The sequence below is a fragment of the Gobio gobio genome, assembly GCF_949357685.1.
Source record: "Gobio gobio genome assembly, chromosome: 12".
NCBI classification, from domain to species: domain Eukaryota; kingdom Metazoa; phylum Chordata; class Actinopteri; order Cypriniformes; family Gobionidae; genus Gobio; species Gobio gobio.
Window position 1 is genome coordinate 7,894,233 of NC_137105.1, and position 16,569 is coordinate 7,910,801.

General features: G+C 42.7%; 1 protein-coding gene across 1 annotated transcript; it reads left to right on the forward strand.

The window, feature by feature from the left end:
• Nucleotides 1–14,634: 14,634 nt before the first annotated feature.
• Nucleotides 14,635–15,645, forward strand: LOC307134895 (trace amine-associated receptor 1-like; the record flags this gene model as incomplete). Its single annotated transcript, XM_079830976.1, has 2 exons — nt 14,635–14,962; nt 15,035–15,645. 2 exons carry the CDS (start codon nt 14,635–14,637, stop codon nt 15,643–15,645), a joined length of 939 nt encoding a protein of 312 aa, XP_079687102.1.
• Nucleotides 15,646–16,569: the final 924 nt, after the last annotated feature.

Consider the following 16,569-nt stretch of genomic DNA (forward strand, 5'->3'; position numbering starts at 1 on the left):
CTCTCATGGATCCTTATTAATTAAATTCTAAAGTGTGTGAAAACTGCATGGTCAGTGTTATAAGGTCACTTCAAATAACATGAGAAAAGATAAAAAAAAAAAAACCCTTACATATATTTCTCAGTGACTGTCCATTTTATATCAATTTTTAAACAAACAAATTCAATATGAAACATATTTCAGGAAATTATTTTTAGAGAAAGATGTGCAAAACACTTTTACTCAGGTATTTGTAATATGCTTATTGTAGTTTGTCTACTGTAACTATTTAAGACTATTTTAACAAAATAATATTCTGTATTTCACAACTTACTCTACACTGTAAAAAATAATTGGGGGGAAACATTTTGCAAATTGATCATTACATATTGGCCCAATAAATGACTTCCAAATAATTATCGCCATTCAAAAAGATGCATTGTACTAATCATAGCTTAAGGTCTTCACTCAAAATTAAAATTGTATATTCACTGAACATATTTAACCCTTAATCGTCCCTTGGGGTCCAGCTGACCCCACTGGACTTTTCCTCCATTTTTAAAAAGGGTTCCCTTCATCTCAGGACCATGAGACTCTGTGACTTTTCCTAAATAATCGATCTAAACATGCACAAAAAATCTGGGCTTGATTTGGTTGTTCTAAAGGTGTGTAAAAAATGTTTTACCTTTTAAGTCCCTCGGAGTCAGATTGACCCCACATTGAAAATGAATGGGAAAGTGTAAAAAAAACCCTTTTTTTTCACTTTTTTTGTAAAAAAAAATTAACTAAATCCAGTATAAATCTGAAAATTTCTACATTTATATCAAGGTCTGGTCCTAGAGCATAAACACAAAGTAGAACGAACTTTCTATCTCATACACACACACGTACACACACACACACACACACACACACACACACACACACACACACACACACACACACACACACACACACACACACACACACACACACACACACACACACACACACACACACACACACACACACACACACACACACACACACACACACACACACACACACACACACACACACACACACACACACACACACACACACACACACACACACAAACACACACACACATGTGTGTGACTGCAACAGAGAGTATTTTTATTGAAATTGGCAAATAAAATCAACAAAACTGGCATAAATCTGAAAGATTTTCATACATAAATAAAGTACTAATACTAGAGCACAAATGCAATATGGAACAAGCATGTTCACTCACTCATACACACACACACACACACACACACACACACACACACACACACACACACACACACACACACACACACACACACACACACACACACGTTTGTTTTTGTGAAATGTGAAGACATTCCATAGGCGTAATGGTTTTTATACCGTACAAACCGTATTTTCTATCCCCTTACACTGCCCCTAAACCTAAACCTAACCCTCACAGGAGACTGTGCAGTTCACTTTCTGTGAAAAAAAACTTGTTCTGTGTGATTTATAAGCATTTTGAAAAGTGAGGACATGGGGAACGTCCTCATATTTCACCCTCTTTTTGTAATACCTATGTCATACCCATGTCATTATACACATTTGTGTCCTGATATTTCACGAAAACATGCCCACACACACACACACACACACACACACACACACACACACACACACACACACACACACACACACACACACACACACACACACACACACACACACACACACACACACACACACACACACACACACACACACACACACACACACACACACACACACACACACACACACACACACACACACACACACACACACACACTCAAACACAGGTGTCTGGAGCATTTTTTTATTTTGGCAATGAATGGGAAAATGTAAAAAATGCTTTTTTTTTCACTTTGTTTATAAAAAACCCCCAACTAAATCCAGTATAAATCTGAAAATGTCTACATTTATATCAAGATCAGGTCCTAGAGCATAAACACAAAGTGGAACGAACTTTCTGTCTCATACACACACGCACACACACACACACACACACACACACACACACACACACACACACACACACACACACACACACACACACACACACACACACACACACACAACACATACATGTGTGTGACTGCAACAGAGAGCATTTTTATAGAAACTGGCAAATAAAATCAACAAAACTGGCATAAATCTGAAAAAAATCAATACATAAATGAAGGACAAATACTAGAGCACAAATGCAACATGGAACAATCATGAGAAAGAGAGGGAAAGGGGCAAATAAAAGAAAGATGAAAGGCAGCTTAACTTTTGCATAACTTCCCTATGGATCTCTAGTGGATAATGTGGTCATTGCACTCTTTCTCTTTAACTATAATTCCTAAAGTTTTTCCACAAACCTACAGATGGCGGTATTCTATCCCTAACACATAGAGCAATGTCCAAAAACTATTTATATTTATTTAAGATCATCATTCAAGTGATTTTGTCATAAAAAAATAATTTTTAATGAGCCAATTTATGACATAGTTAAAGGTAGGGTAGGTAAGATTTGGTTAAAAAACTTTTTTTCCAAATTTGTTTAAACTTTCTTTATATATCAATACATAATTAAAATGTAAGTACTCTGAAAAAGAAAGTATAAAAATTGAGTGTCTGTAGACCTCTCACGACTGTTTTAAAGACAGCTCATTATTTCCATTCACTCCACCTTCTCCCTTCGGGGCTCTTTCCAAAGCCACGCACCCAAAACACATGAACGCGCTACGCCGACCGCGATCAGCTCAGCTGAAAGACGCATTATTTACCTGAGACGAGCGGAGAAGAAGTGCATGTAGTGACATCATGTCAGAATCACATGTAATAAAAAATCTAACTTTATCATTATGAATATAAACAAATAAGATGTATTTTAGTACTCACTATCAAGCTAGAATAACGATACTGGTAAAATTTAAAATACACACACAACACAGTGTCTACGACACACACAGATACAAGATAAAAACATCAGTAAACATTGGTACAGAATATAAAAACAAACCAAGGGCCGAAATAAACGTGCAGGTAAAGTTCCCGGTGAACATGGTAAAAGAGTTTAGACTTAGATTTAGATGTTAGATGTTACTCTGTGCGTTCCCTCGGCGGCTGCTATGACAGTTGTTCACACTGCAGTGAGAGTAAAGCGTTTCAGCAAAATAAAACCGGAAACTGAGGGTAACCCAGATATGACGCAATTGACAGGCGACTCCCTCACACATCCCGGTTCCTTGGTTAAAATAGCAATTTTCTCACGATTTACAAATAGTTGGAAACATTTTAGATATTGTAAGTAGCCTACTCAATTGAACAAAATATATCACACTGGCCTAGTAGTTTTTGGATATTTTACTGAAAAAATGTTACATAGCGTACCTTTATATTAGAATTGTATAGTTAGATAATTCAGGTCCTCAAATCAGATATGTGTTGATATGGCACTGATATGGATATAATTTTCAAAATACTACAGCTGTTGTGTCACGGAATGTAGTTTTAAGAGTTTTCAGGCCAGAATGTAGTTGTTTAAACATCATATCTGTGGTTTACTTATAAAGAGAGCGCCTACTTGAAACTTTCCCCCAGCGTTTTTTTCTGAGTTTCGTGGTCCGAGCGATCACCACAGTCAGTACTCATGTGCCCTGCAGAGAACAGCCTTATCTCGACAAGCTCTTCTGACTTTTGCCATGGACTCTGATGTTTTAGTTAAACATGATTTCCATCATGACAACTCTCTGAAGATTTTTAGCATGGTAATGGATATGTTAATGTTAATGTATTAGGTCTTGGCGGAATAGATCTGCTACGCTGCAGCTGCTAATTTCCATTGCTGCTGCTGCAGAGCAAGTACAGGAACTTGCTTCTGCCAATACATACACCAATACATGTGCGAGTAAGATATGCTGCCGCTGCACAAATAGCATATATCAATAACCCATAGCAGATCTATACAGGTGGAGCTGGGGAAGGTGGAGGGTTTTAGAGAAACTCTGAAGTGTGCTGCAAACTGCTATTGTGAATGTAACCAGCCATTTAGCTGTGTTGAGCAACAAGCTCATTGGATGCAGATGCAACATGGACCAATCAGCTTGTGCAAAGTAGTTAATGCTGCAATTATCATCAGCTTGCGTTAGAACCATCAGCCTGCGCCATCTAGAGTTTCATGACAGAACTTGTGTATATAACCAGGGTTTGAAATTAACACCGCCAACCTGCCAAATGTGGGTAAAAAACAACTGTGGCGGGTAATGCTGTCAAATCACTAGCCAATTTGGCGGGTTACTTATTATGTTTACTCACTTTACTGGGGAAGTTTGTGTAAGCCAAATCTGTGCAGATTTAGCGCAAATACTCAACTCGTGAGTCATCATGATATTAAATACAGCGTATTTTGCACAATTTGCACATATCTGGCTTACTTCAACACACACGTCACTACGGAACAAATAACGAAGATTAGAAAAACATAATAATGTGTTGATACTTGCCTGGGGTAACTAGCCCAAGTGAAAAAAAGTAAAGACCAAACAAGCAACGAAGGAAACCAAGGAAAGAAAATTAGAATTTCCCTTTCGAGGGAACTCGCACTGCGTCGGAACGACACTTTTGGGAACGCCCTCAGCACTGCGCGTCTGAAGCATGAATGAAACTAAGACCGATCTTGATTGGTGCTACGTCATGACGTAGTATGTGACGGCACACCCGGAAGTATAAAGGGACGCCGAGTCACAACAGCGCTAGCTTTTTCGCACTTCAGCAAATGTGCTGTGTGTTGTGTGTGAGAGAAACTGACTGTGTTTAAGCTAAATTGTCTGAAAGAGAAAGAATGACGAGTGAACAGTTTAAAAGATGTGTGCACCCCTGCCCTCGCTACAAACACGGGTGGGGACACACATCTGATGTGTGTAAACTGTTAGGGAGCGCAGCACGCTCGGCCAGCTCTCGAGGGAGCTGGCTGTGAGCACTGTGAAGCACTACCCATCAGAGTGCTGCGCTCCTGCCTGGCCGTGTTCGATGAGGCCAGCCAGGCTCTCGTTCCCCACGATTCGGGTCCTGCGTCCGCTGAGGCGGTGCGGCGACCCAGATAGTGGGGATCGCAGTGGGAATTGGCTGATGAGGTCGGGACTGCTGAGGCACTTTTTCCGGTCATCATCAGACAGTTCCGATGTTCTCCCTCCTTGTGCGGCTTCTTCCCCCGGGGTTGAGAACCCGATGCTTGAGCACTTTGATTCCGAGGAATTAGAGGTGCTCAGCATCGAGGCAGTTGAAGTAGTAAATAAGAGCTTGTCACTTCATAATGCAAGACTCTATCTCTGCAACAAGAGTGAACATGTGATATTGTTTGGGCGAGAGTCATGCAGTCAGCTCCTGAGTGTTCTGGCTGTGTTCATTGAGAAATAACTTGACGCGTACAGCCGTGCGTTCTTGGGTCTTTCAGCCTTGCGCCTGTGGACTTTCATCTCGAGGGATGAAAGCCAAATATATTGTGAACGGATTGATCTCGCGTTTGCCGAGGCAGCGTGTAGATAACGATACCTTATATATAATAAATATTAAAACAGTATCGCTTGATGATTATTGCTGCATTTAATTCTGAGGAATTAAAATGAAATTTTATCGGACTTTGAGAAGTTAGATATTTTTATTCAGCCTATCATTCAGAAATGTTTCTCTTGTTGGGTTATTACGGCTGCATTTAATTCTGAGGAATTAAATGGGATAGGCTATCTGACTTTGAGAAGTTAGATATTTTTATTCAGCCTACCATTCAGACCGTTTTCACTTGTTGGGTGATTGATGGCAGCATTTCATTCTGAGGAATTAAATGGGCTATATGACTTTGAGAAGTTAGATATTTTAATTCAGCCTATAATCCAAACCGTGTTTCACTTCTCTGAATTATCATCTAAGATGGGGGAAATTGATGTTTGTTCCCGCCACCTCGTGCGTTGTGGGACACATCAGTTTCCAGCGATTACTATGCAGTGTCTGCCCGAAATTGTTGCGGCCCTGTCAAGTTGCTCCCTTAGATGAGGCCCCTTTTGGCCAACCCTTCTCCCGAGGAGCGATCGATCGAGGTCGCCTCCTCCGTGGAGCTCTCTGGAAATCAATGTGGTAATCCAGCCGTCAATGACGCTTCAGGCCACAGCAGTTTCCAGCGCACGCGGGCTACCTCGTCCGCCCTGAGGGATTTCGGACAGGCAGCGTTGGCGTCCGCACACCGAAAATCATCCACGACCTCTCCCTGCCAGTCAGCCGCTTCAGGGGGTCGAGAATGGTATTCAAAAAGCACACGAAGTCAGTCTCGAGAGACTGATTCCCTTGGTAGATTTCTTCCAGGCGTGGCAACGCCTGTTGAATGTGTCGCCATGGGTCCTGCGCACTGTAGAGAAGGGGTACAGACTGCAGTTCGGCCACAGCCCACCAAGATTCAGTGGGGTGGTTTGGACTGCAGTGGTCCCAGAGCGGGCTCGGGTAATGGAACAGGAAGTACAATCCCTGTTGGTAAAGGAGGCCATAGAACGTGTTCCTCCGCCAGACAGGGAGTCGGGGTTCTACAGTCGGTACTTTATAGTTCCCAAAAAGGATGGGGGTCTGCGCCCAATTTTAGATCTGAGGTACTTGAACCGGTCTCTGAGGAGGTTCAGGTTCAAGATGCTCACGATTCCTATCATCGTGAATTAAATTCAGTCCGAGGACTGGTTTGTCACGATAGATCTAAAGGACGCATACTTCCATATTTCCATTAGTCCTGCGTAGAGGAAGTTCCTGAGGCTCGCTTTCGGGGGCGAAGCGTTCCAATACCGTGTTCTTCCGTTCGGCCTAGCTCTTTCCCCTCGCACGTTAACCAAGTGCATGGATGCAGTTCTGGCTCCTCTGAGACTCCAGGGTATCCGTGTGCTGAACGATATTGACGACTGGCTCAGTCGCGAGAGATGGCAGTTCAGCATTGAGATGTCGTCCTTGGCCATATTCAAGCTTGGGGTTGAGACTCAACACGAAAAAGAGCGAGTTGACGCCCTCCCAGAGGACCACGTTCCTGGTGGTAGTGTGGGACTCAAATGTCTCCCGCATGCGTGGAGCCCATACGGGCGATGGTCTCCAGCATGAAGCTAGGCCGCAACATCACTGTAAAGCAGTTTCAAAGACTGCTGGGGCTCATGACAGCTGCGTCCAACGTAATACCTTTTGGCCTGTTGTACATGAGACCCCTGCAGTGGTGGCTGAAAGCCAAGGGGTTTTCCCCGAGGGGAAATCCATTCCGTATGATCAGGGTAACGCGCAGGTGCCTTCGTTCCCTATCAATATGGAAGAAATCTTGGTTTCTGTCCCAGGGGCCAGTGTTGGGAGCATCATGTTGCCTGAAGACGGTTTCAACAGATGCCTCCCTCACCGGTTGGGGCGCGGTCATGGAAGGCCGCTTTGCAGAGGTCTGTGAGAGACCCGGCATTTCTCCTGGCACATCAACTGCCTGGAAATGCTGGCAGTCTACAAAGCTCTGAGGAGCTTTTTCCCGGACCTCCGCGGCCACCATGTCCTGATACGGAAGTAAACCAAGAGGCTTTCCTTGAGGAGAAATCCATTCTGTATGATCAGGGTAACGCGCAGTGGCCTTCGTTCCCTCGTTGTATGGAAGAAACCTTGGTTTCTGTCCCAGGGGCCAGTGTGGGAGTGTCATGTCGCCGGAAATCCGTTTCGACAGACGCCTCCCTCACTGGTTGGGGCGCGGTCATGGACGGCCGCTTTACCCAGGGTCTATGACAGGACCATCATCATTCATGGTATATAAATTACCTGGAGATGTTGGCTGTGTTCAGGGCTCTGAGGAGCTTCCTCACAGATCTCAGGGGTTATCACTTTCTGGTGCGCTCCGACAACATATCAGTGGTCGCGTACCTGAACCATCAGGGGGGTCTGAGGTCTCGCCCTCTGTGCAGACTGGCGCATCAGATCCTCCTGTGGTCCCAGGGGAAATTATCGTCTCTCAGGGCGATGATTATTCCCGGGGACCAGAACCAGGGAGCAGACATCCTGTCGAGGAAGGGGCTGAGGCCCGGGGAGTGGAGACTTCACCCAGAGGTGGTGAAGTCCATATGCGTGAGGTTCGGCCCAGTGGAAGTGGACCTATTTGCATCTCGAGAGACGTCCCACTGTCCTCTGTGGTTTTCTCTCAGGCATCCAGCCCCGCTGGGGTTGGATGCCATGGTGCAGACGTGGCCGAGGCTGCGTCTGTATGCATTTCCCCCGATAGCTCTGCTCCCGGGAGTTCTGGAGAGAGTCCGGCAGGACGGGGTCAGTCTACTCCTAGTAGCTCCGTACTGGCCGGCCCGAGTGTGGTTCTCAGACATCATGGCACTGCTGGCAGGTCCTCCATGGCAGATCCCTCTGAGGAGGGACCTGCTGTCTCATGCAGGGGGGCACAATATTTCACCCCCAGCCAGAGCTGTGGAAGCTTTGGGTCTGGCCCCTGAGGGGGCTCAGTACTTAGAGACTGGCCTGTCATCAGGTGTAGTGGATCCTTCCACGAGAAGGTTGTATGGCTTAAAGTGGAACGTGTTTTCCACTTGGTGCAGGGAGCGTGAGGTGAAGCCAGTTAACTGCCCAGTGGCTTCAGTGCTGGAGGTCCTCCAAGATCGCTTCTCTGCAGGGCTTACCCCATCCACGCTTAGGGTGTACGTGGCTGCCATTGCGGCTTTCCACACTCCTATAAGTGATGGGTCTTTGGGGAGGCACCCTTTGGTCGTACGTTTCCTCCGTGGTACTTGGAGGATGAGGCCAGTGACTCGCTCCAGAGTTCCAACTTGGGATCTGGCAGTGGTTCTCGAGGGATTGGCTTCGGCCCCCTTCGAACCGCTCGAGTCTGCGACAGATCGAGTTCTGTCGCTAAACGTGCCGCTGCTCCTTGCTATCACTTCTCTGAGGAGAGTGGGGGACCTTCAGGCCTTGGCGATTACGCCGACTTGCCTGGAGTTTGCCCCGGGCGGAGTCAAGGCCATCCTTCATCCGAGGCCGGGCTATGTGCCCAAGGTGCCATCTAATGTGGCACGGCCGACGGTTCTGCAGGCGTTTCATCCTCCACCTCATGTGTCGGCTGAAGAGGGGAGACTTCATTTGCTCTGCCCGGTCAGAGCTCTGCAAATATATCTGCGGAAGTCTTCGCAGTGGAGAAGATCGGACCAACTGTTAGTGTGCTTCGGGTCTCCTAAGACGGGGCTGCCCGCGTCCAGGCAGACGGTCAGTAATTGGATCGTTCAGGCGATTGCCTTGGCCTATCAGGTGCGCGGTTTGCCTTCACCTTTGGCCTTGAGGGCGCATTCCACAAGGGGCATGGCCTCTTCTCGAGCCCTTCATATGGGGGTTCAGATTCAGGAGATTTGTGAGGCAGTCGGCTGGGCTACCCCACACACATTTATCAGGTTCTATAGTCTGCATCTCCCTGTGACGCCAGGCGCTAGGATGCTCTCATCCTAAGTGTGTCTGGGTTTCAGCTTCACACTAGGGCAGACATGGTTCGTGGTGGCCTAGTGAGCATTTCGTTCCCAAAAGTGCCGTTCCGACGCAGTGCGAGCTCCCTCGAAAGGGAACGTCTCGGGTTATGACTATAACCCTTGTTCCCTGAGAAGGGAACGAGACACTGCGTCTCCTTGCCACGCCTCTCCATGCCTGAGGGCGATTTGCTTCATCGCGAAAAAGCTAGCGCTGTTGTGACTCGGCGTCCCTTTATACTTCCGGGTATGCCGTCACATACTACGTCATGACGTAGCACCAATCAAGATCGGTCTTAGTTTCATTCATGCTTCAGACGCGCAACGCTAAGGGCGTTCCCAAAAGTGTCGTTCCGACGCAGTGTCTCGTTCCCTTCTCAGGGATTATGAGGACTGCAGGACATATGCTTTTGAAAAAAAAAATAAACACGATTTTTCAACTAATACAGAGGAGGTTGCATTCTTACGCCAGTAGGTGGTGCCAAGGGACTAGTGTGTTGGTAGACCATTCAGTCAATTAAAAAATACAGACTAATTCATGAACAAAGCAACAAGGTTTTAAAAAAGGAAATTACTTGAACTTTGCACAACACCTTACAAGGCTCAGTCAACAAGCAACAGGGCACGGGGTAACGCCAGGGCTTAATTTGAGCCGGAACACGCCGGAACATGTTCCGGCAACTCCGATGTTCGATCCGGAACCTATTTTATTGAATCCGGCACCTCATATGTCACTATTCAAATTAATCGTCTAAAAAAAAAAATACTATTTGTGTAGTGTTCAATGTTATTGGTCGTGTTCGTATTTATTCCCTATTTTATTTTTTTACATTTCGCACCCGTGCAGTGCATGGTCTGAAATTAAAATAAAAATTGCCTTGAATAGGCTACACGCGGCCTTGTTTGTTTTGCGGTCTATTGACTATGCAATGCTCTGCTTATGCGAGCCGCGAGAAAGCCCTGGTCTGTTGTAGAAAGGATACTGATCCATCCAATGCAACAAATATATTTAATGGCCAATGTATGCATAGGCCTATGCTGAGTTTAATTTATTTATGATTAGATGCGCTGCAGTTCACGCGCAATGCAAGTGAACATGGCGCACCGGTGCCTCCATGTCACGGTTATTATATTGTTTGTTATATTTTCTTTTTATTTATTAAATACAAGCAATTAGTTGATGCAACATTTACTAAAATTAATATACAATTTATACAAAACGAAATTCGTTTCTAAAGAAAGGCTTTCTACAAAGCAAAACTTAATGAAAGTGGTAAAAAATCATGTCACCCGAATTTGCGCATCTTGTGATCCTATCTTTTATTACAATTGTTTTTTATAGCAAACATGTTATAAACACATCATATATATATATATATATATATATATATATATATATATATATATATATATATATATATATATATATATATATATATATATATATATATATATATATATAAAATATAGGCCTATATTTTATTTAAATATGATGATCGTTATCGGTAGTGATATTGTTTATTATTGCAAATGTTTTTCATTTGTTTAATAAATCTAATAATTCTGACTGGGCACTTCACTATAGTCATAACTTTTATTTCTATCTCAAATGATTTTCAATAACTTGGCTGAGAAAAAAAAATGATAGGGGGTACGTTATTGAAAAAAGATTGAGAAGCACTGCTATAGGCAGTGTCAATTTTTTTTTGTTCCGTTACCTCCAACCTGCGTTTTGAGTCGCCGGATCCACCCCCCCTCTGCACTCCGGGACGTCCCACTTTACAAATTAAGCACTGGTTAACGCTGAAGCTGACGCTTCATTTCATTGAGATCACTGCATTGGCCAGTGCTGACACTCGTCATTTGAATTCCCCTTAAAGGATTAGTACAATTCAAAATGATAATTTCCTGATAGTTTACTCACCAAGATGTTCGTGTCTTTCTTTCTTCAGTCCAAAAGAAATAATGTTTTTTCGGCACTGGGGCGATACTTCCACCTATGTTACAGACATGACCTTTCCGATGTAATTGCGCCATACATCGTGAAGAAGCACAACACCGAAGTCGAGCATTTGAGGTTAAAAAGTATATACTTTTTCTTTTTTTTTCTTAATGACCGATGGTTTCGCTAGATAATACTCTATTGCTCGGCTGGGATCGTGCAGAGCCCTCTAAAGCTCTTTGAAACTGCATTGATTTGGACCTTCAACATCTTGGTTGCCATTGAAGTCCATTATGTGGAGAATGGAATGTTTTCCTCAAAAAACGTCATTTCTTTTCGACTGAAGAAAGAAAGACATGAACATCTTGGATGAGATGGAGGTGAGTAAATTATAAGGAAATTTCACTACATGTCCGCTTGATCCTATGCCCACTCACCTCCTTCAGGCCATTTCTTCTTCTGTTACTCCTGCACTCACTCACATTGTCAACACCTCTCTTCACACCGGGACTTTCCCCACAGCATTTAAGCTGGCTCGGGTAACCCCACTGCTTAAAAAACCCTCTCTAAACCCAGCACTTTTAGAAAACTACAGACCGGTATCCCTTCTACCTTTCATTGCAAAGACACTTGAGAGGGCTGTGTTTAATCAGCTCTCTACGTTTCTTGAACAGAACAATCTCCTGGACATCAACCAATCCGGTTTCAAAAGCGGCCACTCAACTGAGACTGCCCTGCTCTCAGTTACGGAGGCACTGAGACAGGCAAGAGCAGCCTCCAAATCCACAGTACTTATCTTACTGGATTTGTCTGCTGCTTTTGACACAGTTAATCACCAGATCCTCCTGTCAACTCTCATGAAGATGGGCATCTCAGGAACCGCTCTCCAGTGGTTCAAGTCTTACCTCTCAGGTAGGTCCTTCAGGGTGTCATGGAGTGGTGAAGTGTCTAAGTCACATCATCTAGCCACTGGCGTTCCCCAGGGCTCAGTGCTTGGACCACTTCTCTTCTCCATCTACATGTCATCATTGGGATCGGTCATTCAGAAACATGGCTTTTCCTATCACTGCTATGCCGACGACACTCAACTCTACTTCTCATTTCAACCTGATGATCCATCGGTTGGTGTTCGTATCGCTGCCTGCCTAACAGACATTTCAGCATGGATGAAGGAACATCACCTGCAACTCAACCTTGCAAAGACAGAACTGCTTGTGGTCTCAGCCAAACCAGCACTGCATCACAATCTCTCCATTCAGCTAGGATCATCAACCATAACTCCGTCCAGGACAGCCAGGAACCTTGGGGTTGTGATTGATGATCAGCTAAAATTCACTGACCACATTACTGCAACAACCCGGTCCTGCAGATTTGCACTATTCAGCATTAGGAAGATTAGACCCTTCCTATCAGATCATGCCACACAACTACTGGTACAAGCTCTTGTTCTCTCCAGACTGGACTACTGCAATGCTCTTCTAGCGGGCCTTCCGGCATGGACTATCAAACCCTTGCAACTGATCCAGAATGCAGCGGCGAGGTTGGTCTTTAGTGAGCCGAAGAGAGCACACGTCACGCCTCTCCTCATCAGTCTGCACTGGCTACCAATAGCCGCTCGCATTAAATTCAAGGCAGTGGTGCTCGCCTTCAAAACATCCACTGGCTCTGCACCAATATACCTAAACTCGCTAGTTCAGACTTGCACACCCTCCAGGAAATCACTGTCACGGACCTTTTCCTGGACCGTTCCCACCTGGTGGAATGACCTGCCTATCTCAATTCGTGTGGCCGAGTCTGTAGCCATTTTCAAAAAACGTCTAAAAAGACACATCTTTTCCAGCAACACCTGACCGATCGAGAATAGCACTTATCATTCTATTCATTGTCTGTCTGTCTAATTTATTTATAAAAAAAAAAAAAAAAAAAAATTCTGTTCTGTGCTAGATTAACTGACACTTGTTACAGCACTTGCATATTGTTGATATTGTTGCCCTTGGACTGCTCTAGCTGCTTCTATTGCCCTCATTTGTAAATCGCTTTGGATAAAAGCGTCTGCTAAATGACTAAATGTAAATGTAAATGTAAATTTCCATTTTGAAGTGAACTCATCAAATGAAAAAGTCTTCCTTACTTTCCTTAATAATATATTTCTTTCCCTGAAAGCCATTCTGCTATCTTCTGTCCATCAGGGAACTGCTTTCCTTTTCCTATTCCCCTTGCTTTTTCCTATTACATCTTCAGCAGTTTTACACACAATTCCACTGATTTTGCAATTAATCTTGAGCCGTGCCATATGGCTTCAAGCATGATAATTACTAAACAGTGTTTAGTAATTTTTCTACTATTTATATGAACGTGGCATTGTTGACTCTCGTTCTGTTTTTGGTTTTAAACACTCCTCCTCAATAAATTCAGTGTGAGACATCATAGCAAGCACTAACCACTAGCTAAGTGCAATAGTACTACTTTATGTAGTTTATAATATTGTCTGAAATCAGAATAAAATATAGCCAATGGCAGAAATAGTAACCGCCACCATTTCTGATAAGGTGAAACTAATTATTATGGTGGACTGGACGTTTCTAGAAATGAAGGTTGATTTGGTGCTGCTGTTGTTGTTACTGCTATTTTACAGGTACATATTTTGTCCAGATAAAATAATGTATGTAAAATGTGATGTATAAAAAAAGTTTTAAAAATAACATGAACAGTCTTTTCATGGAATGACTCCTATCAGAGGGTGGGATTCTTTTTAGTGAATTATCAATTTAAATGAAATGCAGTTGACTGTAAGACTGTTGAGAAGATGTTACCTTGGAAACTTAAATGTGATGTGATTTGACAGGAGGGAGGTTGTTATGAAACTCTTGTGCTATAAATTTGCCCTTTCTGCTTCATGATGTAGTTTTGGTTCATCGATGGAAAGGTAAGAACATTGATGAGAGTCTGTGAAACTGTGATATTTCACGTAAATTAACATGTAAACTGTTTTTATAACTGAATTATTATAAATCATAAGATTTCGGCGCACAGTTACAAAGTGATTTAAACTATTTTTTTTTTATAATGCAAAACAATGCTGCATATAGTTTATGTTCTCAATTATATGTAATGATCATAAATTAGAGAACTTTTATGTTGCAGGCTGAAATAAAGTTCTCCCTCGTTTCAAACAGGAGCTGAATTGTGTAAATGGATGTGCAAATCAACATCAGCCAAAATGGAATCCTGGAAAAGCCTTTTCTTTGTTATGAGTTCAGTAACACATCTTGTAAGAAGTTTGTCTATCCTTTGGAAACTCGGATATTACTCTACATCCTCTTCAGCGTCTCTTCGATTGTCACGATCATAGGAAACCTGTTGGTGATCATAACTGTCATTCATTTCAAGCAGCTTCACACACCAACTAACTACCTCATCCTGTCGCTGGCCGTGGCCGATCTGCTTGTAGGAGGAGTTGTGATGCCTCCCAGCATGCTGCGCTCCATCGAGACGTGCTGGTATCTGGGAGATTTGTTTTGTAAAATACACAGCAGTCTTGATGTGACTTTGAGCACTGCGTCAATTTTAAACCTTTGTATCATTTCTTTAGACAGATATTATGCCATATGTCACCCCTTTCAATATCACAGTAAAATGACGTCACTTACCACACTAGTTATGATTATTATCTGCTGGACTCTTTCAGCTGCTCTGGGGTTTGGCATGATCTTTATGGAGCTGAATATCCTTGGCATGGAAGATTTTTACTATGAGAACATTAAATGTGACGGAAGTTGCACATTGTTTCAGAGTAAAGCTGGAGCTATTGTATTCTCATCAATCTGTTTTTACATTCCCACTTTTATCATGCTCTGCATATATCTGAAAATCTTACATGTGGCTAAAAGGCAGGTGCAGGCCATTCAGAGAGTGAATTCTGAATCAAAAAAAGAAGGAAAAGCCACTAAGACTTTAGCCATCGTCATAGGGGTGTATCTGACTTTCTGGACACCTTTTTTTCTTTGTAATCTTATTGATCCCTTCATTGGGTATTCTGTACCTCCACTGCTGTTTGATTTGTTCTTTTGGGTGGGATATTATAATTCCACATGTAATCCTATAGTGTACGCCTTCTTTTACAGCTGGTTCAGACATGCATTCAGAGTCATTCTGTCTGTAAGAATATTTCATAGCAATTCTTCTAGAACAATTTTATTGTAAACGTGATATCACTGTGATCCAAGCCAAATGTGTTTATTGAAATTTAATGAAACAACATGACAATCTGCATTTGTTCATTATGTGTTTTAGCTGTCATATTGTTGTATTTTGATACTTGATGGACCTCAGAATTTTGTCTCAGCAACGCAGAAATGAAGGCCATCTGCCTTTCCTGATCATCCCCTGATTCATAACTCACCAACACTGCAAAAACTTATATGAGTTTATAATTAGTGTTGTTTGACTTGTATTTTGTACTTAAAAAAAAAAATAGATTTGAATCTTGAATAAAAGAGTATTTCACATGCAAGTGAAAAAAATGCCACTGAAACAAGACAAAGCACACTTATATTTTGTCTTAATATGTTATACATTGTTTTTTCTCAAATGCATTTTGTTTAAAGGAATTTTAGATACTTTACTTGGAACCTAGCACAAAAATGTTTAAGAATTAGATTTTTTGCCGAGCAGAGACCCACCTGTGGAAAAACTGCATGATCAGTGCTTGATCCAATCTATCCCAGTCACACAAACTGAAGTGAATATACATAAGCAACCTCATGCTATAAAAAATGTGTTCTTGTGTCATTTTTAGCCAGTGTGTGTGCATACAGAGTGAATATACACTTAACCTACTACAATTACAAGGTCAGTCTTAAAGGCCCTATCATGTCCTATTCACCTTTCTTTAGAGTGTAATGTTGCTGTTTGAAAAGGATAAAGGGTCTGAAAAGTTACATAGAACTAAGTCCATTCCAAAGGACTTAGTATATCAGACATTGTTTCTGAACTCCCTGAAATGCCTCGATTTTTGTCTTGATCTTTCTTCCGAGAATGAAACAATGCAGCATTGTCTCAAAAATGCCCAAAATTAATATAAATGCCCACAAAATTATGAGATTTAGTTTTTTTTATATAACAGAG